We start from the raw sequence: 24,261 nt of genomic DNA, 5'->3' as shown, positions 1-24,261 counted from the left end.
AAAGATTGGTTTCTTAGATAGCATTCTATTGTTGTGATTTCTGTGATAAAGAACATGGGCAAAAGCAACTTGGTTCGAGAGGGTTTATTTAAGCTTACAATTCAGATCCCATCCCTTCAAAAAAAGAAGTCAAGGCAGAGACACAAGGCAGGAATAGAAGGCAGGAACTGACGCAGAATCTCTGCATAAATGTCACCTAATGGATTGCTCACCTGCTTTCATATATAACCCAGGACTAACTTCCCAAGGATGGTGTCAACCACAGTGAGTTTGGTTGTCAGTCACTAATTAGGAATATGCTCTGAAGCATTTCTAGACATGAGCTAATGGAGGCATTCTTTCAATTGAAGACTCTTCCTAACTAAGTCTAGGTTTATGTCGTGGTGCCAAAAACAATCAGCACTGTATAAGCAATTTGCCATTGTAATTGTACATTTTATTCACCAGATGTAATCATTATCTCAGAGATTTACTGCTGAATGAACTCACCCTTTCTAGTTCTATCTGAACTCAGGCCTGGCTGTTTCAACTCATATGCTTTGGCTTAAGATCCTATCCAAGTTATCTGATTCAAGGGGGCTTTTCTCAGCTTCTCACTGAATTTCTCTGGTTGGATTCAAACTAAGTTTGCAATTTTTTTGTAATTTTCTGTCTATTTTTTATTCTCTGGATTCAAATGCCTCTGCTGACCTTCACTTCACAAACTGTAAAAACTGAAGGGAATTCGGGGAGAAACCCAACTGAACGCAATTGAACTGCATACAATGAATCTCCCTATGTAGTGTGAAATATTTAAAAAATATAAATCCCACACTACTACCATCAAGGCATTTGTGCCATATGGCGGATATCATGAAGAATAGTTTTTCATTTGATTCACCTGAATTTATATTCAGGCAGTTTCCCTCTGTAATATCTGGTCCATATAACTCTAGAAGGTATATAGACACTAATCAGCTATTCTAAAAACACAAAGACAAACCCTTTTTCTCAAATCAGCATACCATTCAGTCAGCAACAAGGAAATCTTGTATCCTGCATTCTCTTTCAGTGGAATAACAAAACAACCAAAAACCTCATAATTCTACTCGTTTTGAAAATCTGTCTTCTTTCCTAACTATTAAAACAATTTAATCACACTTTTATTAACACCTGCTAATAAGAACCAGGCACCTTGTCAAATCAAGAATTTATCTTATAATTCCCATGAAGCCCACATTCAAAGAATATAAATTTCCTGTAGACTATACCATCTATTCTGTTATACTCTCTGCCTGGTCCCAGGAAACAAGCCGGAGTTGCCATTCTAATATCAGATAAAATTGACTTTCAACTAATGTCATCATAGGAGACATGGAAGGTCACTTCTTGCTGGTCAAAGGAAAAACACAACAAGAAAAATTCTCAATCCTGAACATCTATGCCCCAAATACAAGGGTGCCCTCATTCATAAAAGAAACTTTACTAAAGCTCAAAGCAAACATTGCACCTAACACATTAATTGTGGGTGACTTCCACACTCCACTCTCACCTATCGACCAATCAGGAAAACAGAAACTAAACAGGGAGACAGTGAAACTAATTGAAGCTTAGGACCAATTGAAGTTAACATATATATATATATATATATATATAAAACTTTTCATCCCAAAGCAAAAGAATACACCTTTTTCTCAGCACCTCATGGTACCTTCTCCAAAATAGATCATATAGTTGGTCACAAGACAGATCTCAACAAATATAAGAAGATTGAAATAATCTCATGCCTCCTATCAGATCACTATGGAGTAAAAGTGTTCTTTAATAACAATAAAAACAACAGAAATCCCACATACACATGGAAACTGAACAATATTCTACTCAATGATACCTTGGTCAAGGAAGAAATAAAGAAAGAAATCAAAGATTTCTTAGCATTTAATGAAAATGAAGGCACAACATACACAAATCTATGGGACACAATGAAAGCTGTGCTAAGAGGAAAACTCATAGCTTTGAGTGGCTCCAAAAGAAATTCGAGAGAGCATACACTAGAAGATTAACTGAACAACGGAAAGCCCTGGAACAAAAAGAAGCTAATTCACCCAGGAGGAGAAGAAGGCAGGAAATCATCAAACTCAGGGCTGAAATCAATCAAGTAGAAACCAAGAGAACCATACAAAGAATCAACAAAACCAAAAGCTGGTTCTTTGAAAAAAATCAACAAGATAGATAAACCTTTAGCCAGACTAACCAAAGGGCACAGAGAAAGTATCCAAATTAACAAAATTAGAAATGAAAATGGAGATATTACAACAGAAACCGAGGAAATTCAAAAAATCATCAGGTCCTACTACAAAAACCTGTACTCAACAAAACTGGAGAATATGGAGGAAATGGACATTTTCTTAGACAGATACCAATTACCAAAATTAAACCAGGATCAAATAGACAATCTAAACAGACCCACAACCCCTAAAGAAATAGAAGGGGTCATAGATAGGCTTCCGACCAAAAAAAAGCACAGAACCAGATGGTTTCAGTGCAGAATTCTATCATACCTTCAAAGAAGACTTAAGACCAATACTCTTCAAACTTTTCCACCAAATAGAAACAGAAGGAACACTACCCAACTCCTTCTTCGAAGCCACTATTACGCTGATAGCAAAACCACACAAAGTTCCAACTAAGAAAGAGAATTTCAGGCCAATTTCCCTTATGAATATCGATTCAAAAATAGTAAATAAAATTCTTGCCCACCGCATCCAAGAACACATCAAAAGGATCATCCACCATGATCAAGTAGGCTTCATCCCAGGGATGCAGGAATGGTTCAATATAAGGAAATCCATAAATGCTATCCACTACATAAAAAATATCAAAGAAAAAAAACCACATGATCATTTCATTGGATGCTGAAAAAGCATTTGACAAAATTCAACATCCTTTCATGCTAAAAGTCTTGGAAAGGACAGGAATTCAAAGACCATATCTAAATATAGTAATAGCAATATACAACAAACCGGTAGCCAACCTCAAACTAAATGGAGAGAAACTTGAAGCAATCCAACTAAAATCAGGGACTAGACAAGGCTGCCCCCTCTTTCCATATCTTTTCAATATAGTTCTTGAAGTCCTAGCTAGAGCAATTAGACAACATAAGGAGGTCAAAGGGATACAAATTGGAAAGGAAGGAAGACGTCAAACTATCACTATTTGCAGATTATATGATAGTATATTTAAGTGACCATAAAAACTCTACTAGAGAACTTCTACAGCTGATAACTTCAGCAAAATGGCTGGCTACAAAATCGAGGCATGCAAATCAGTAGCCTTTATATATTCAAAGGATAAGCAGAATGAGAAAGAAATTTAGGGAAATGACGACTCCCTTCACAATAGCTACAAACAGCATAAAGTATCTTGGGGTAACTCTAACCAAACAAGTGAAAGACCTATATGCCAAGAACTTCAAATCTCTGAAGAAGGAAATCAAAGAAGATCTCAGAAAATGGAAAAATCTTCCATGCTCATGGATTGGAAGGATTAATATAGTTAAAATGGCCATCTTGCCAAAGCAATCTACAGATTCAATGCTATCCCCATAAAAATCCCAAAACTATTCTCAACAGTAAAAGAACTTCAGGGAGATTCAGTATTCCAGACTTTAAACTTTACTACAGAGCAATAGTGAAAAAAAAACTGCATGGTATTGGTACAATGTCAGGCAAGCGGATCAATGGAATAGGATTGAAGACCCAGAAATGAACCCACACACCTATGGTCACTTGATATTCAATAAAGGAGCTGAAAGCATCCAATGGAAAAAAGATAGTCTTTTCAACTAATGGTGCTGGTTCAATTGGAAGTCAGCATGCAGAAGAATGTGAATCGATCCATTCTTATCTCCTTGCACTAAGCTCAACTCCAAATGGATCAAGGACCTCCACATAAAACCTGACACACTGAAACTAATATAAAAGAAACTGGGGAAGACCCTTGAGGACATGGGCACAGAGGAAAAGTTCCTGAGTAGAACACCAATAGCTTACGCTCTAAGATCAAGAATTGACAAATGGGACCTCATAAAACTACAAAGTTTCTTTAAGGCAAAGGACACTGTCAAAAGGACAAAACATCAACCAACAGATTGGGAAAGGATCTTCGCCAACCCTAAATCCAACAGAGGGCTAATATCTAATATATACAAAAAAATCAAGAAGGCAGAACCCAGAGAACCAAATAACCCCATTAAAAATGGGGTGCGGAGCTAAACAAAGAATTTTAACATGAAGAACTTCGGAGAGCTGAGAAACACCTTAAGAAATGTTCAACATCATTAATCATTAGGGAAATGCAAATCAAAACAACCCTGAGATTTCACCTCACAACAGTCAGAATGGCTAAGGTCAAAAACTCAGGAGACAGCAGGTGTTGGTTGTGGCGAGCCCCCCTGACCGGCAGGGAAGAAGACCACCGACACGAGGATTCTTCTCTTATCACACCTTTATTGGAGTACCGATGGATTAATGGAGAGTTGAAGATGAGAGGCAAGGGAGAAGGAAAGGGAGCGGCATATATAGGCAGGACAGGATGTTTCTACTATAGATAAGCTAGTCAGGCTGGGATAGGCTGCTTGCTGTTGCCGGGCAGACTTGTGCTGGGACAAAGGCCAAAATGAGATGTTTACTGCACTCCTCGGCGCCATCTTGTAATGGCGTTTGCAGGAACAATAGGCAGCCCCTCACATCTCCCTCCTTTTGTTTTATTATGCAGCAAATAGATCTCCCAATTGAGAGGGTAGAGATAGTGGTCGTACCTCCCAGCCAAAATTAATTTCAGACCATGTACGGGAGTAATCCCTAGGCCTATTCTGGAGCCCGAGATACTCTCGACCTGTCCTCTGCCGTTTTTCTGGGAAAGGGAGACTTGGGCAGGCAACCCTTATGCGGAACGACATGTCTCTCAGGGGGATAGTGGCCCTCTGTGCGATACCTTGTTCAACAACCCTCCTTGGGTGCTGTGTTGGACACTCTGCCCAGTGCAATGAACCTGAGTTCCGGGCGTGCAAGAGCTGTCCGGTCAGCTGTCTAAATGCTTGAGCAAAATTCCAGGGCTGCAAATGCCTGAGTAATAAAACCTCAGAGATCTTTGTAGAGGCTGATCCAGGCTTGAGGAGATTGGCCTGCTTCCAGAGCTGTCAAGGCTCGAGCAATGACAACCTTTTCCCTGTTCCGAGCTGCTCACATTTTGCAGAAAAGGAATAGAGTTAGAAATAGTCCTGCCAGACAAAACGCGCCAACATGCCAACTCCTATCCACTCTTTAAAATAGGAAAAGGTTTTTACCATCCAATCTGAAAATTGTCCTATAGTGACCAATTCTACCTTGGTGCTGTTAAGCACATGAATGCGATAACTGAAATTAGCTTGTAATTGCTCAAATTCTCTGGACCAATTTCCACTCAGAATATTAGACAACTGCTTAGACTCATTGAGGGTCGCAGAGTAGGGTGTTACACAGATGTGGGGAGTTCTGTCTACACAACTTGTAGAGATGACATCAAATAAATCTTGTAAGGCTACCTCTAAGAGGTCTATTCTCTTATTGAGCATTAAGATTCCTGATGCAAAATGAGCATTTATTTTCTCTTGTGAGGAAAAAGCAGTAGAAGTCTTCTGTACTATTTCATTAATTTGAGTAACTGTTTGTACCTGATTAGCCATAGCAACTCCTGCAGTGACCGCTGCAGCTGCAGAAACTGCTATTGCAGTGACTATAGCGGCAGTGATGCCAAAATCTCTTTTCTGTCTAAACAAGGTAACCAAAGGAAATTCACTTGGATCAACCCTAACAGGGATAGGTACTAGGGTAGGCATGCGCATTACTAAAGCTGAGTCATATTTTCTGTTACTCCAACACTGACTGATGTAACAACTTTGGTTCCTGCAATCCACTACTGGAGAGGAATAATTAAACAGCAAAAACAAAAATGGAGGATCTACACACATGCGACCTCTAGAGAATGTCATATTATGTTGCTTATGAAAACTATTAACTACAAGCCTATTAGTAGTGGAGTTTAGGACTCCAGAAACATTGAACAGATCTACCTTACTATTTTCCAAATTGACTATAGGCGATAGATCACAGACCCTGGACCCTTTGAGTTAATAAGGGTCCAGGATGATAAAGGCCATCCGTTCTTTGTGGAATTGTTACGATACTTGTATCTGTCTAGATCAATTGTAAACCAGAAACCAGGTGAAATGGGAAACACTCTATCAAATTGTCCCCTGCAGTGTAAAAACTCAGGTGGGTAGTCAGGAAGGACATTTGGACAAAGATAAGTAGACTTAGACCCGTTGTATATCCTGCTACTATTGTCCTTAGAGATCATGGGTATCAATAATGTCATGTTCATCCAAAAGGTATGAGTATTAACTGTGTCCAAGCCATTACTACCATCGCCCGAGCCTGACTGTTGGCCTGCGCTGACTTTAATTAATGCATCTCGACCGGAAGACCTAGTCGTAGATATCTAAGTGGATCATCAAAAGCTGCCAGCGTTTGGTTCTGAATTTGAATACATTGTGACTAAAAAGAATTGGAAAAACAAAGTGTTCCTGCCAATGGAACCCGAGTCTGATTAAAACTTTGCACCTTCAATTCAGACTGATCTTTAGATTTACAAGGTACCCCATAATGGCATCGGGTGGAGTAAAATTGAGGAAAAACATTGGATTCATTATGCACAGGCACTGGTATTGGCCACGTGCGAGAAAAAGACCAAAAATAACTTTCACTGGCGATCGTCAGGTGAGTCAGCCACCACAGCATCATTATTCTTCTCCACATCTTTGTCACTGGGATTCGAATCCTCCTCTCTTGGGCTTTCAACTCGGCGAGTCAGCCTCTCTGGAACCCAGATCGGATCAGCTCGGTCCTGTGGAAAAACACAAACAGCTCCCCTGGATCTCTGAATCACAGGATCCGGTTCATACCAGTTATTGTCCAGCACATCCTTCCACATGACATGCATGCAAGGAGATAGAACTGAATTTACGTGCCTGTCGGCGGCAGTTGTATTGGACTCTTTAAGATTTAAGAAATTAAGTGTAAAGAGAGCTAGAGATGTTCTTACTCGTGGGGTAGCATGTTCAGCTATTCCCCCTTTTGTTTAATTAAGTAAGATTTAAGAGTGTGGTGGGCGCGTTTCACAATACCTTGCCCTTGGGGATTATATGGGAGGCCAGTTAAATGAATCACATCCATTTGACTGCAAAACTGTCGAAAATTTTTGAAAAGTATATGCTGGTCCATTGTCTGTCTTGAGGAGTCTGGGTTTGCCCCAAGCACTCTATGCCTCGAGGCAATGTTGAATTACATGTGAGGCCTTTTCTCCTGTTAGAGGTATAGCATACATAATGCCAGAGTATGTATCAATAGAAACATGCAAATATTGAAGTATTAGTGGTCGAATTCCCCGTGGGTTAATTCCCATGTGAGGCACAGGCAAAATTGACAACAATTTTGACATTGGGTAACTATTTCTCTAGCTTCTTTTCTAATCATTGAAAAACGGTGACGTAAGGTTTCAGCCATCACATGAAAGCACTTATGAAATTCTTTTGCAGCTTCTGTCTAGGAAAACAGTGCAATAGCCACGATCTTGGTGGCTTTATCCGCCAATTCATTTCCTAGTGACATAGGACCAAGGAGGCCCGAGTGTGCTCTGACATGAGTAACATAAACAGGGAATCTTCTATTCACTAACACAAATTGTATTTGTTGAAAAATATTAGCAACTCTGCTGGAGGACTTTATTATCCCAGCTTTCTCAAGAAGGTTAACTGCATTAACTACATAAGAAGAGTCAGACACAATATTAAGCGGTCCTGGGAAGATCTCAAGAACCTCTAGTACTACTAAACATTCCACAATTTGAGGTGAGATTTTATTATATTGTTTAGATACTACCTTGCAATTAACTACATAAGCACCTATACCAGTTTTTGATCCATCAGTATATACCATGATTCCATCTGGGAGTGAGTTTCTGGATGTCACTCGTGGAAATACTACAGCCTGACTCAGGGCAAATTGCAAAATTGGATGCTTTGGATAATGATTGTCAATCTGTCCAGCAAAGGAGGTAACTAAAATCGCCCAATCATTGGATGTAGCTGCCAAAATTTGAACTTGAAAGGAGCATTATTTGAAAACTTTTAACATAATTTGTAATTTAACCACCTGTGAGGAGCCAGGCTGATATTGGCACAAAACCGGCTCATTGTGCTCGATCATACAAGCTCCACAGCCTATTTTTGATCCATCTGTAAATATATTGGGGGCACCTGGTAAGGGTGCTTGTGCAGTTACTTTTGGAAACACCGCAGGATGTTCCTTAAAAAATGAAAGCAAAGGATATCTGGGATAATGATTATCTATTAATCCATCAAAACAGCAGTGCAATATGACCCAATCATTAATTGTTCTGCACAAAATCTGCACCTGAGAGGCAGTATAGGAAATAATCAGTGATGTAAGATTCTTCTCAAAAAACTGTAGGCATTGTTGTATCTCTAGAAGGGTCAATTTTGTAATTGCAGTAGAGTAATGATCAATAGATTTTGCTGGTGAGGCTCTAGGATGCACCCACAACAAGGGACCTTCTTGCCATAGCAGGCCTGTAGGCTGCAAAAAGGTAGACAAAATGCATAAAGCAATTTTCTCTTTTTCTTTGTAGCGAAACAACACTGTGTCTTGTAAGCCTTGTTTTACTCTGTTGAGGGCTACTCTAGCCTCTTGTGTCAATATTTGGTATGAATCTAAGACCGAATTTTAATGCCTTTATAATTTCTATATAGCCTTATTAATGTTTTATAGATCTACTTACCTTTTGTTACCATTATATTTTCTTTTGAATCATGTCCAATAACTTATGAATCAATATTCTATAGTCAAGGCATGTAAAACATTTATACCTTTAAGACCAATTAGAAATAAGGATGAAGCAATTACACAAATCTCATTAATTTAAACCAAATATATATATTTTTCTAGCTGTAATTTCAGGGGAATAAAACACCTTGAACCCAACCATCACCACAGTAGAAATTTTTCCCAAGAGAATTAACCATTAAGTTTGAGACTGCTGGTCTCTTAAAAAGTATGTGAAGCTCCTTTAATCATCTTCTTCTGTGTAAATTGCAGACTGACAGGACTGCCAGTAAATAACACCCCCTTTTTACCATTTTATGTTTTCTCTTTAACACATAACATAAACACAACAATCATTCAGCCACTCAAACAATAGACAACATAAATTGACACACATATAGACAAGTTTTTGGTGCACCAAAATAGGCAACAGACAGAAATGGAACTTAATGTCCCAAAAAGATACAAATACCTTAACCAGAAGTAATAATATCTCCATAAGGATTCAGAGAGAAAATAGGACGTCTCCCATTTTCTTCTGTTTCCTGGAAAGTTTTAAAGTTAGCTTTTAACCGTTATTATTATTATTATTATTATTATTATTATTATACTTTTAATACTATGTCTTATACATGAAAAAACTGCTTTTCAGAAACCTGCTTTTTCTCTTGTTTAAGAGTTAACCTCTTATCTTCTTTTCTTCTGGGAGTTCTGCCAGAGAAGGGAAGAAAAACACAGTGACCTTGTAGAGAAAAACACAGTGACCTTGTAGAGAGAGGTAGGAGGGGGGGAGAGCCCAGGATTTTCTTTGTCCGGCCGTTTTAACTGTCTCTGACTTTTAAAGAATAAATTTTTTTCTTCTAGAGAATTTAGCTCGAATAGGCTGCATAAATTCCTCAGGTGTGATCTAGCTCTCCGTGGAGCTCCTTTAAGAGGGCTATACTTAAAGCAAGCTCTTGCTTTCCCAAATAAACGCGCAGGCTAGCAAAAAGCTGCTTTTAAAAGTAGGACAGGGGAAGAGAAGGGGGCTAGAAAAAGGGAAATCATTTGAAATGTAAATAAATTATATCGAATAAACCACCGGAAGGGCGATACGGGCCACTGGTCCCGCGCCTACTCTGGCTTTGTTCAAAATTGGCTACCGCCCATAACGATCGCTCTCATACTCTGTAGCAGTTTCTTCAAGCTCCTCCTTGTCCTCCTCCGACAATCCTTCTACTACCGAATCATCTGAAATTTCTAAGTTTGCAAACTCTTCCAGAACTGGATATAGGGGTTCCTTTTTACTTTCCCCTTGTTTTATTTTTCTTTTCTTTTCCCTTTTATTTCTGTTGTATTTTGCAGGCCTGTCTTCCTCCCCTTTTGACTCCGCTTCCAAGAGACTATCCTGTTGCGAAGCCAAAACTTTGCGCCCCTGCTTAATCAGCTCCATGTTCTTACTGTCCTTGAGGCACGAATGGACCAGCTTCCATAAAGGAATTGATCCTCGGCCAATTCTATCCTCCTGTTTTGCTCTTTCAAGGTCTTCTCCTAACTTTTCCCAGCAGTCGAGGTTAAAATCGCCCGAAACAGCGAACCACGGCGCTGCCTTATCAATATCCTTCACTATAGTTTCTACTGTGCGCGGTGATATCTTCAGTCCTCTCTGCTTTAGCAGACCCTGTATAAGGGCTGCAAAGTCACAGGTGCCAGGTCCAGCCCCCAAGTTGTTGCCCATACTGCCCACTTATCTACGAGGGACTTACAGTACAGCGAGAAATGCCGCTTTATCTACAACGGTCTTACTTTCGTTTTTTAAATCCAACAAAGGCACTCCTCGCCAGGTTTATGGCAACGAAGCCAAAAACAGCACAGAAGAATCACCACGACTGCACAGAGAAAAAAATCCAGCAAACATCAAAGGGTCAGCAGGGTAGTCGAGCCACATACTACTTACTTGGGGAGACTTACTCACTCCATGTGTAGAGTTCTGAATCCTTCTTGGGCCCCTCAGACGTGTCCACTGGACCTACTTCCCGGGTTTCGGCACCAGCTGTGGCGAGCCCCCCTGACCGGCAGGGAAGAAGACCACCGACACGAGGATTCTTCTCTTATCACACCTTTATTGGAGTACCGATGGATTAATGGAGAGTTGAAGATGAGAGGCAAGGGAGAAGGAAAGGGAGCGGCATATATAGGCAGGACAGGATGTTTCTAATATAGATAAGCTAGTCAGGCTGGGATAGGCTGCTTGCTGTTGCCGGGCAGACTTGTGCTGGGACAAAGGCCAAAATGAGATGTTTACTGCACTCCTCGGCGCCATCTTGTAATGGCGTTTGCAGGAACAATAGGCAGCCCCTCACAGTTGGTGAGGATGTGGAGAAAGAGGAACATTCCTCCACTGCTGGTGGGATTGCAAGATGGTGCAACCACTTTGGAAATCAGTCTGGTGGTTCCTCAGAAAACTGGGCATGACACTTCCTGAGGACCTGGTTATACCACTCCTGGGCATATACCCAGAGGATTCTGCAGCATGCAATAAGGACACATGCTTCACTATGTTCATAGCAGCCGTATTTGTAGTAGCCAGAAGCTGGAAAGAACCCAGGTGTCCTTCAACGGAGGAATGGATACAAAAAATGTGGTATATTTACACAATGGAGTACTATTCAGCCATTAGAAACAATGAATTCATGAAATTCTTAGACAAATGGATGGAGCTGGAGAACATCATACTAAGTGAGGTAACCCAGTCTCAAAAGATCAATCATGGTATGCACTCACTGATAAGTGGATATTAGCCTAGAAACTTTGAATACCCAAGACATAATCCACATATTAAATGGTGTCCAAAAAGAATGGAGGAGTGGCCCCTGGTTCTGGAAAGACTCAGTGCAAGAGTATAGGGGAATTCCAGAAAAGGGAAGTGGGAAGGGGTAGATGGAGGAACAGGGGGAGGGAAGAGGGCTTATGGAACTTGTGGGGAGTGGGGATCCAGAAAAGGGGAAATCATTTGAAATGTAAATAAAAATATATCAATAAAAAATAAAAAAAAACAACAAAAAAAGAAAGATTATTTATAAAAATAAGGGAAGTCATAATTGACTAAACTACTTCACAGCCAGTGCATAACCAATCACTCCCAAGACCCTGAGAACATTATGGAAGATAGGGTTGCAAGTCTCTTAATGCCAAAGGATTTCCATGAAATTCTTGACTCTGGGCATGATATTATTATTGCACCCATGAATTAACGATTGCTGTGTGTATTCCTCTAGATCTGTAGAATATCAATCCAATTAGAAATTCATCATTGAATGTAAAATGGATCTTGATGCCATGGCTTTTTCCTGAGGATTTAATGGTAGTTGTATGAGCAGTTTTTTCTCTATGTACATCTGTCCCACAGGGGTACAACAGTTGCAGAGCCCAGAAGAGGTCACTGGATCCAATGATATTGAAATTACAGACATGTTTTACATATTATATGGCTACAGGGAATTGAACTCATTCATCAATAATTATAGTCAGTGTTCTTAATAACTGACTCCAAACATGGTTTTGTAAATCTGGTAAAAGCCGTCCATAGGCTTTAGTGCTGAAACTACATCTCTTCTTTCTAAATGAATATGTGATGCTTATCTATATACCTTCTAGAATCTTACATTTATAGCTATAGATTACTGTTGTCAGTGATTGTCATAGAAGGTTTATTTTACAGTGGGGAAAGATTAGCACAGGAAAATTATAATTAGACAAAGATTTTAAGAATGATAGCAGAATTCTCACTCCTAAATGTGATATCCAAATCACTCACTCAAAGGCTCAAGAGCAGTAAAAAAAAATGGAGTAGCGTTGAAGAAACATATAGCCTATATAGGAGATGAGGACTATTAGTAAAGTACATATACTACTCTTGAGAAGGGCATGAGTTCAGTTTCTAGACCCTGTAAGGTGGGTCAACTGCAGTAACTTCAGATACAGGGAATCCAACACCCACTTCTGACCTTCATAAACACTTTACATATATACTCAGTCATTTACATATATGCACATATATTTAAATAATTATAAATAAAGCCTTTTAAACAGTATATGGTCTGCAGGAAAGGTAGAGACATGTAGAGAGTTCCCGTTGGGGCATGAAAAGGTCATTGCATTCTTGAGATTCTAGCAATTGTGTTTAATGACCCAAGACTGACACAGAATAAGAACCATAAACTCTAAACCATGGAGAATGGAAAGATTGAGAGGTTCTGTTTCTACTGGTAAGTACTGGAAACCAGTGAAAGAAGAGCCATTTTTTTTTCAGCAGTGTAGAGAGTGGAAGGGTGCTTATGTTCCTGCAAAGAATTCTGTAATCTGTTATTTTATAAGCAAAACTAAATTTATTGGCTCACAATTTTTGAAAGTCAGTAGAGTATAAGGAAGTATAATATGGAAGAAGAAGGGGAACAATGAGAGTGGCACAGGAACAAGACTAGGTAATAGAATCTAAATAAAAGCAACATACACATATACATATATATGTATTTGTGTGTGTGTATAGTTATTATATGTATATATGGTAACATGTATTCTATTTGTGAACTAGTTATTGGACTTAATGTGTGTGATGTCTGCTTGGATATATTAAAGGTTGGAATTTTCTTCTCTGTATTCTCTTAGCAAGTAGTCTGGAATGTGCAATGTATTCTGGTTTAATGCTTATTCGACCCGTCAAAAAAAGAACCAAAATAAAACAGATTAAATCCTACAATAATATCATAATAAAATTTTTATACAAACAATAAATAATGAAAACATAAAAGATGAACTACTGCCGTTATTCATATATATGAACATACACACATGATGATTCACTGCATGCACAAATAATTTAAAAATATATAAAAGTATTTTAATAATAAACTAAAAAGTAAATAAGTGATATAAAAATTTAGTGTGATGGTGTTATGTGCTTTAATCTCAGTGCACAGGAAGTAGAAGCAGAGAGATACTGTGAGTTTAACATCAGCTGGTGTACAATTGTGTTCAAGGCCTGGCAGAGATACTTTTAAGATAGTGTTTGAAAAAAATTAGCATGACTTTCTAAAGAAAGTAGTAACAAAAAACATACACCAAACAAAATATATAGTAAATATTTAAATAATAAATTCTCTATATTACAAATCCACAATCAAGATTATTTTTAATGGAGACAAATTAAGCAAAACCATTAAATTATACTAAAAAGAAGAGAGTGAGAGAGAGGTATCCTCCATCCTCAATACTTTTTAATATAGTGCTCCATATGTACATGTATGTATATGTGTATGTATATGTATACTACTACTAATAAGTGCATATATATATATATATATACATACATACATAAATATATACATACACATACATTCAATAGAATACTATTTAACTGAAAAGCAAATTGAAATCATGTAGTTAAATGAATGGAACAAGAAAGTACTATATAGCGTGAGATAACCCAGACCCATACAGACACATACCATATATTCTTTCATATATATGGTTCCTAGACCCCAAACTTCATATGTGAATATACAATAAAGAGTAACCACTGAAAGTAGAAGAGTAGACGGGACCATGGCTAGGGAAACTCCCAGGAGGAAAATAACAGGATGCATGGTATACATGTAATATGAAGGACAAGTGGATAAATTAAAAGAGAATTTTAATTGTAGAGATGAGAAAAAGGAAACTACAGGGAATAGCAAATATTCCCTGTATTTAAAATGTAACTGACCCACACACAGTGGATATCAGAAAGGTGATCTAAAAACTTATAAGAGGATGCAGCAATGAGTAGGCCCATCCTGCTATGACACCTATGAAACACAACAAATACTATTACAAGAAAATGCTAATAAAATATAATAGCAGCATTAAAAGATTAGTAGTAATTATATATATATATATATATATATATATATATATATATATATATATTAGTACTATATATATATATTAGTAATCAATAGCTGACTAGTTGGACTCAAGGCCTGCTCAAAGTAAGAAAAATACTTACTGGTACTGGAAACCTAGCTAAATATGTGTGGCTATTGAGGATTCTAAAAGTGATCCTATTACTATCACCCCACCCTACCAGAGCAGTATGCTATGCCACTGTCTTCAAGTTTTTTCATTGTATCCACAGAAAAGTATAGATCTCAATCCTTGTCAAGAAGTTTCTTTGAAATGTAAATGACAATTACAGAAAACCACAGCTAGTCATTATGGAGAGGAATAATTTCACACTGCTCTCCTACCTTATTGATACCATCATAACAGAGTTGCTGCACCTAAGGCTAATAGAACATTGTAGAGGTATGGCCAGAATTTTAAAAGCCAGAGTATCAGGAAGATTTTTTGTGAGATTGTGCCTTCTAGCTATACCAGGGAAGCTACAAAATGTAAAATCAACAACATCATCGCCTAAACAAGACCTGAAAACTTTCATCAAATGGTGATGTAGGGAAAATTTTAAACTCCTAGATGAAGAGCCAGAGAGGGAGAACCAGTCTTCTCCTGAGAGTCATCTGTGATTGGTTGTTGAATGATGAGTAATCATCTCTAGAAACATACATGTGCTTGCCACATTGAACAGTATAATCAAGTTGTACTTATGCATTTTTCATCTATATATGCAACAAATTAAAGAGTCATGCAAGTTTCATTAAGATACTTGAAAATAAAGGCAGGCTGATTTACATGAGTCTTAGATAAGCATGATCTACTGAGTGAATTACAGAATAGCTAGGGCATATATTGGCCCTTGTTCAAAAAAAGGAAAAAGAAAGGAAGATGAGTGTGTGAATTTGAAATAGAGTTTATGTGGGAATATGAGGGGAGTGAGCAGGAAATAATAAATGGTATAAATGCAATTTAATTAAAATTTACAAATTGTCGTGCTAAACTCTTTATATAAAAAGGTATGTATTTGAATGATGTTACCATTTTTAGATAAATATCTCTGTCATCACAGAAAACTGTGAATGCTGCGTTTGAATATATGCACTGACACTAATAAAGAATAAAAACACACTTCTAAAATAAACACATATGCATGCATATACATGCACACACATATGTATATGATTTATCTTTATCTGTATATATGTGTATATTTGTGCAGTTTTGCCTAGTCTAAAGGATATCAGAAAAGCACTAGCCTTATCCTTAGTTATTATTGCCAGTTTTCCTTGGGGAATAGCTGAAATAAAAATAAGGAGGCCTGTCTTTGGCCTTTGGCAGCAAAGCTGCTAAAATCAATTACTGACTTCTGCTCTGTAATCTTGTTTGCTTAACTTCTCTGCTGATAAGTTTCACATTTTCACTTCTAAATGATTAGATAGTAAGTTCAGTCCTCTTTAGCCATTAGCTAGAGGCTATAGGTGCAAACGATTTAAAGGAGATTTTCATTTATTTCTGACGATTTTTCCTTCAGGAAGGATGAGCTACCCTTCTCCCCAACAGAATAGCACAAAGGCACATAGCACTATGAACATTGTTGGAAAATTATGGTGAAATCATAAGAATTTCAAAATAAAATGTTTGTTTGTTTGTTTGTTTGTTTGTTTGTTAGTGCTGGAGCATGAAACATGAGCAAGATAAATGTGCTCCTGGGCAACAATACCAACTTTTCATTGTAAAATTTTTAAATGAATGCTCACATTTTAATTTTTTACATTGTCAGATTATAATTACAATATTTTTGCAAGTACTCCTTCCTTCTCTTTTTCATATTCATTTGGTTTTGTAATAAATGTTTCTCCATGCATATATGCATATGTATATAATATTCTATATAATATATATAACTAGATTATATGTATATAACTAGATAAAAAGATAAAAATCTGTTCAGTATGCACAATGTTTACATGTTGAAAACCAAATACCTACAGGTCAATTTGTAAAGATTGAATAACATTCCTTCACAAAAACCGTCTTGATCATTTCTGGATCTGTGATAACCAGGACAGGGGTCATCCCGTCATGTAGCCTGTATTGGGAAAACAGAGAAGATTACACCAGTTTGATCCAGAACAATGAAAAGAATATTTTTTCTCTTTTTTTATTCGATATATTTTTATTTACATTTAAAATAATTTCCCCTTTTCTGTTCCCCCACTACCCAAAAGTCCCATAAGCCCCCTTCACTCCCCGTGTTCTCCCACACAACTCTTCCCACTTCCCTGTTCTGGTTTTGCCTTATACTACACTGAGTATTTCCAGAACAAGGGGCAACTCCTCCGTTCTTCTTGTACCTCATTTGATGTGTGGATTATGTTTTGGGTATTCCAGTTTTCTAGGTTAATATCCACTTATTAGTGAGTGCATACCATGATTGGTCTTCTGATACTGGGTTATCTCACTTAGTATGATGTTCTCCAGCTCCATCCATTTGCCTAAGAATTTCATGAATTCATTGTTTCTAATGGCTGAATAGTACTCCATTGTGTGTATATACCACATTTTCTGTATCCATTCCTCCGTTGAGGAGAACCAATTGGATTTGACTGATATTTATAGAACATTTCATCCTAAAGCAAAAGAATAGACCTTTTTTTTTCATCACCTCATGGTATCTTCTCCAAAATCGACCATATAATTGGTCACAAGACAGACCTCAACAAATATAAGAAGATTGAACCAATCCCTTGCCTCCTATCAGATCACTATGGAGTAAGAGTGGTTTTCAATAGCAACAAAAACAACAGAGAGCCCACATACACATGGAGGCTGAACAATACTCTACTCAATGACACCTTGGCCAAAGAAGAAATAAAGAAAGAAAACAGAGACATTTTAGAATTTAATGAAAATGAAGGCACAACATACCCAAATCTTTGGGACACAATGAAAGCAGTGCTAAGCGGAAATCTCATAGCCCTGAGTGCCTCCAAAAAGAAAATGGAGAAAGCATACACTAGCAGCTTAAGGTCACACCTGAAAGTCCTGGAACAAAAAGAATCCAATTCACCCAGGAGGAGTAGAAGACAGGAAATCATCAAACTTAGAGCTGAAATCAATCGAGTGTAAACAAAGAGAACCATACAAAGAATCAATAAATCCAGGAGCTGGTTCTTTGAGAAAATCAACAAGATAGATAAACCCTTAGTCAGACTGACCAAAGGGCACAGAGAAAGTATCCAAATTAACAAAATTAGAAATGAAAAAGTGGGATATAACAACAGAAACTGAGGAAATTCAAAAAATCATCAGATCCTACTACAAAAGCCTATACTCAACACAACTAGAGCATCTGGAGGAAATGGACAATTTCCTAGACATATACCAAATACCAAAATTAAATTAGGAACAAATAGATCATCTAAACCGTCCCATAACCCCTAAAGAAATAGAAGGGGTCATAGAAAGTCTTCCAACCTAAAAAAGCACAGGACCAGATGGTTTCAGTTCAGAATTCTATCAGATCTTCAAAGAAGATCTAACACTAATACTCTTCAAACTATTACACACAACAGAAACAGAAGTAACACTACCCAATTCCTTCTATGAAGCCACAATTACACTGATACCAAAACTACACAAATTTCCAACAACGAAAGAGAACTTCAGACCAATTTCCCTTATGAACATCGATGCAAAAATACTCAATAAAATTCTTGCCAACAAAATCCAAGAACACATAAAAATGATCATCCACCATGATCAAGTAGGCGTTATCCCAGGGATGCAGGGTTGGTTCAATATTCGGTAATCCATCAATGCATTACACTACATAAACAAACTCAAAGAAAAAAACCACATGGTCATTTCATTGGATGCTGAAAAAGCATTTGACAAAATTCAGCATCTTTTCATGATTAAAATCTTGGAAAGAACAAGAATTCAAGGCCCATACCTAAACATAGTAAAAGCAATATACAGCAAACCAGTAGCCAGCATCAAACTAAATGGAGAGAAACTTGCGCAATCCCTATGAAATGAATCTTGATCTTCTGTAAGAACAATTGTTCTTCAATACTGAGCCATCTCTACAGCCCCAATACCATTAACAAATGACAAGTGGTAAAATTTGCAAGGAACTTTTCCTTTGGGAACATTAGAAATATAGAACATTTCACTATCATTGAAGAGGGCCAGATTCTCTCCTCTCCCTTTTGCCCTCTCCACTTGATGTGAACTGAGTTCAGGAGCTGGCACCTGCTGGAGGTCATGAGATCAGAAAATCTTGCCCCAGTGGTGTGTGTATAAGAGAGTTGGCAGGCTGATCTTTTCAAATAACTCTCAGGTCCAATACAGGATTCTAAATTGGCCCAACCTGACAGTGACTCCTCCAGGATCTGGTGGGGTACATGATTGGGCCAGTTCTATAGATGAAAAAAAAAACCCGGCTCTCCATGACACAGATAATGACAGAATATTTGAGAGATGTCGCAGTGAGGTTCCAGATTTGATAGTATAGTAGAAGCCAGAGGACTAGGACCAAACCAACAATTCATTACAATGAACATTTCCAAGCAAAGAAGTGTGAACAAAATTTTATCTTGTGGGACACTCTCTGACACATAAATGCTTCCACAATGAGATTTTATTATTTTTTTTCTGTTGAGGGTAGGTCACAAGGGTTGAGGGTGGGTATGAGGAGAGAGGGTGCTGAGTTGAATTGGGGTGTATGATGTGGTAAGAAATTCAGAAGGAACCAATAAAAAGTTAAATCCAGCAGAGATTGCCCATGACATTCGAACACATTGTTCTTAGTGATCATGGCAATGCAACTGGCCTTGAGATTACTACTGAGATTGCTGAGGATGGAATCTCTTATACCTTTGTTGTGTCATACAGAACATTGATGTTACTTCTTCTCAGACTGTAACCAAATTACAAGCACCTCTCATAGGGAGGTTCTGCTGCTGTTGGCTTAGTTATCACACAAAATAATTAATGAAACATGCCTAAAGACAATAATATGATTTAACACATACTATACCTGTACTTTAAAGTTAGTTGTATGTGTTGTGAGAAAATATCCATATACATTCCTGTTAAATAGTCATTGTCTTGTAATGAATGCAGTAAAAAGAGAAGGAAAAGAAATTTCAGCTAAGTGTGATGCCACAGACTTTTAAGACAAGTAGCCAGGAGGTAGTCATAGAAAACAGTGATGTCTGGGCTATAGAAACTTACACTTCTACCTTGGATATGTGGAGATCTAGTCTCAAAAAAATAACGAGAGAAAGCCCAGGATGCAGCAACCCTATGGAAAATATTACAGGCAAGTAAAGGATCCTGAGATTGAGAGAAATGGTCTTTCCCAGGGAAGAACACATCAACTAATTACACAATACCATGTAGTCAGACCATAATATATAAATATAATTAAGACTGACTGAGCATGTTGTGATTATATATATATATATATATATATATATATATGAATTCGTTTGCATGTACAAATTATATACTTGAAGGGAGAAAAGGAAGGGAGGAAGGAAGCAATTATAACCTCCATCAAAAATGAAGTAATAACAATACGAAGACCACACTGTATAAGTATGTAAACTAAACAAAAGTAATAACTATAAATATGCCCATTTTCAGCAGGCCCTGTACTTTGTCTGGGCATCATAATAGTATAGGCACAATGTTTTTATACATTGTGCTAAATTTAGCCTCAGTTATTCAAATGCTTACTTTTCTGACCTCATAAATTGTCTCAATGCAGACATGTTACTGTAATGTTTATTACCAAGGATCTCCCTCTCAAGTTTGTGTAAACAATTCTTATCATTTCTTCTCTGACTTGTCAAAAATACTAACCACCCAATGGCTGGGCAGAATGTAGAATAGGGCAGGATAACTGCCAGGCATAGAATGGAGAGAGTGAGAAAGAATTCACTTTTCAGATTAGCTGACAGGATGGAGGAATCGGAGCCATGGAGAAGTGGTCAAAGAGCCAGATTAATAATAATATGCAAGTATCGTGGGATGTGAGTGGGAGGAAGTCAGATCCACATAGGAGAAAAGGATGGATCATTTAACTGTTCAGCTAATGAGGTATAGATGTGAATAAATGCCCTTTGTTCTGTGTAGTCATTGGAGAATACCATAAGGTAAAGAAGTACAGCTGTCCGATTAATTCACCATGTACATTTACATTATATATAATTCATTTACATAATAGGGGTGGCCCAGTTTAAGGGGCATAGTTGAGCTAACCCAGGGTAAGAGCATGAGAAAGCTGGTCATGACAATCCTGCTGTGCAATGAATGAAATGGTGGGGTGTGGATGCCCCCCTCACCATCTGCAGCAGTCAAGAGAACTAGATGGGGCGGGGGTCATGAGAACAGATGAGCTGGCCCTGTTTCTCAATGGACACTAAGCTCAGAAGAACAGACCTTTGTAGGACAAATCTGTTTGTGCACTGTGTGAAATTTATACTTGTGTTATTCGAATACCAAGTTTTTTGTCTTCATATCTTATTTCAATCTGGACATGGAATTGTAAAGCTTATGTCAATAATTTCATGACTAAAATTTTTGTCTTACCATATTTTCTCTGTCATGTCAATAAGAGCTGATCACCTGTTTGGTGTGTAGAAAGAGAGAGAGAGGAAGACACATTCAGATTGAACCATGAGGAGAAAGGAGGGAGTTCATGAGAGTTCAGCAGAAGCATGGAAGGCTCTAAATTAAAGTATTATGCAGATTTTGGCTTGAAGGTATCCAGGTGTGTTTAAGGGAATGAACAAGATCAACTAGATGTGGGGGCATGAGAACAGCTGAGCTGGCCCTGTTTCTCAATGGACACAGAGCTCAGAAGAACAGACCTTTGTAGGACAAATCTGTTTGTGCACTGTGTGAAATTTGACTTCCCAGGAATTGAGGTGAAGCTTTAAAATAAACCTTGGTCTTTCTGTTTTATTATTGGAGAACTAGCTTGAATAAAGAAAAATGTCCATCATATTAATGTACAACTTACATTAGTTATATTAAAATGAACAATTAGAGGCCTTACACCTCGCCTGAGCAGCCCAGTAGAGCTGACCATGGTTGAGGGGATGCAGGTGATTCATCCCTGAGGATGAGATTGAGCCAGAGCTGTCTCTACCACTCATCTGCGATGATGTGCAGTGGGTGATGGGGAGGTGCCCTACTCCTTTCCCCCCTCATTAACTGTGGTCATAAGAACAGAAAAACTGGCCCCATCCATGATCTGCTGCAGCACTGGCAAGTATTAGTCCTGCATCTTGCCTGCACAGTGTAGATCTGATTCTGGAGATGCGGATGTGAGTGAGCCATATCATGGAATGAAAGAAGTAAATCTGATCCTGTGTCTTGTTGATGGTACCATTGGGTGGCAGGGATATAGCAATGCTGGTAAGCTCACCCTTGTAGTGTGGATACGGGAAGCCAGTGGGATAACTAGGTCTCTTACTATCCAGGCCTTGATCCTGGGCTCTGAGATGGCTTACATCTAAATCTACATCATCTGCTAATTACTCAAGCACATGAATTGGCCAGTCCTTTTTCAAGGTTTCAGAATTTCCTTGACACTTTGCAACAACAAAATAACTGGGAGAAGTCCCAATGAGGATCCAATATTGATGGTGTCACACAAGCCAGAGCCCTCAAACCAGACCAATGACTCATTGCAGTGAACATTTGTAAGTAAAGATGTGAAGACAAAGGGATATAGTGTGGGACACGGAGAAAGATAATGTAGTTTCCACAATGATATGTTTTCTATGCATTGTTTTTTGACATTGCTGTCATCATCATCATTTTTGTCCTCAGTAGTGGTGAAATGCCTGTGTGTGTGTGTGTGTGTGTGTGTGTGTGTGTGTGTGTATGTGTGTGTTTGTGGTTATTTTGTGGGGAGGTTGGGTTGCAAGGATGAGAGGTGGATATGAGGGGATAGTAAAATTAGTATTAGTGGGATGGCCTATGTGAAACTCATAAGTAATCAATAAAATGATTTAAAAACACAAAGAAAAAGAAAAATAAATCCTGTCTTTGAGAATACTGGAAATAGTTTTATTAAATTCTTTTCTGGTGCCTAAGTGAGGGCAGGAGAAATACTTTTAAAATTATATTCATGTTTTAGTTTTTGTCTAAATTAATACATTTTACACAACAAAAATCCTAATTAATAACAAATGGAGCCAAGACCCCTTATATGACAGTGAGTAAAAGTAGGACCATGTTGCTAGATCATTAAATGATGCAGAAAAATCATGACCTACAATGTTCTAATTCAGACTGAATTAAAACATACTTGCGGAACTCTTGGCATGGCAGACTTTCACACACATTAAAATAGGTCAATGCAACCCAAGATACTCTAGACTGACAGAGTCTTCAGCTCGGTTGGTTTCACATCTTAGCAAAAACATATATTAGACATTTCCAAACTACTTACGTCCACATATCTCCATACTTTTTTCGGAATTCTACGTCACATTTCCACACACCCTGGGAAAACAAATTAAAGAGATCATTATTTTTATACACATTTGGCCCCTAAGTGAGAAACCAATGACTCAGTAACCAGGAAATTAGTCTCATTGTATACATTCCTAACTTGCAAGTAATACAAATCCTACAGAATTCTCTGAGACATGTCAGGCATTTAAATATATTCATGATTTTGTTTCTGAGTATTGTACATTCCCAAATGTGTCCTCCTCTAATAAAAATATATGCTAACTGCTTTAATCTATGGCAGTTTCTTTGGTTATGCTTTGTGAAGTTCTGAAACACATTAGTCTTTCACATTTTGATTCATAAGGCATCAAGAATCAGGGAGACTGACAGGAATTTTCAAAATCTCTTTGCTTCTCATTGCTTACTGCCCTTTCACTCACCCGATGATTTCTCTAGGATTTTAATATCCTCAGTAAAGTAAAGACAATATCGATGCCTATAGCATATTAGATTTATACTAGAAATTAAGTAGAGGCAAATGATTTTGCCTTCTGGTGCCTCTGTTAAACATCAAAAGATGAGGAGTTCTTCACTGACATAAGGGAAACAAAGTTAAAAGCTTGATCTCAACTGTTACCACTGAACCCAGAGTTGTGGGAGGAATCACTGTAGTCATTAAGTGGTTATTGTAACTTTTTTGAGATAAAATCCTATGTACCTCATCCTGAATCAATCCCTGTGTATATAAAGCTGAACTTGAATTTCTGATCCTATTAACTGTTGGTATTATAAGTGTGTGGCATCATCCTATATTTTACATGATGCTGGGTCCGGTCTAGCTTAGGGATTAGTCTGTTTCAGGCAAGCCATATACATAAGGCATTTACTTCTTCAGCCACTGTGAATTTCAACTGCATGAAACTATGAGCCTGCCAGATGTTAAAAC

At 37.9% G+C, this 24,261-nt stretch overlaps 1 protein-coding gene across 1 annotated transcript in view; it reads right to left on the bottom strand.

The window, feature by feature from the left end:
• Window positions 1-24,261, bottom strand: part of LOC127672476 (cytochrome P450 3A13-like) — a 60,700-nt gene that overhangs the window by 27,330 nt on the left and 9,109 nt on the right. Inside the window, 2 exon segments of the mRNA XM_052167622.1 lie at window positions 16,824-16,923; window positions 23,311-23,363. Of these exon segments, the coding sequence (XP_052023582.1) occupies window positions 16,824-16,923; window positions 23,311-23,363 (153 nt within the window).

Source organism: Apodemus sylvaticus, chromosome 22, assembly GCF_947179515.1.
Source record: "Apodemus sylvaticus chromosome 22, mApoSyl1.1, whole genome shotgun sequence".
In the NCBI taxonomy this organism is placed as follows: Eukaryota; Metazoa; Chordata; class Mammalia; order Rodentia; family Muridae; genus Apodemus; species Apodemus sylvaticus.
The sequence above is the reverse complement of the archived record's forward strand: the minus strand, read 5'-3'. Positions and strand labels throughout refer to the sequence as shown.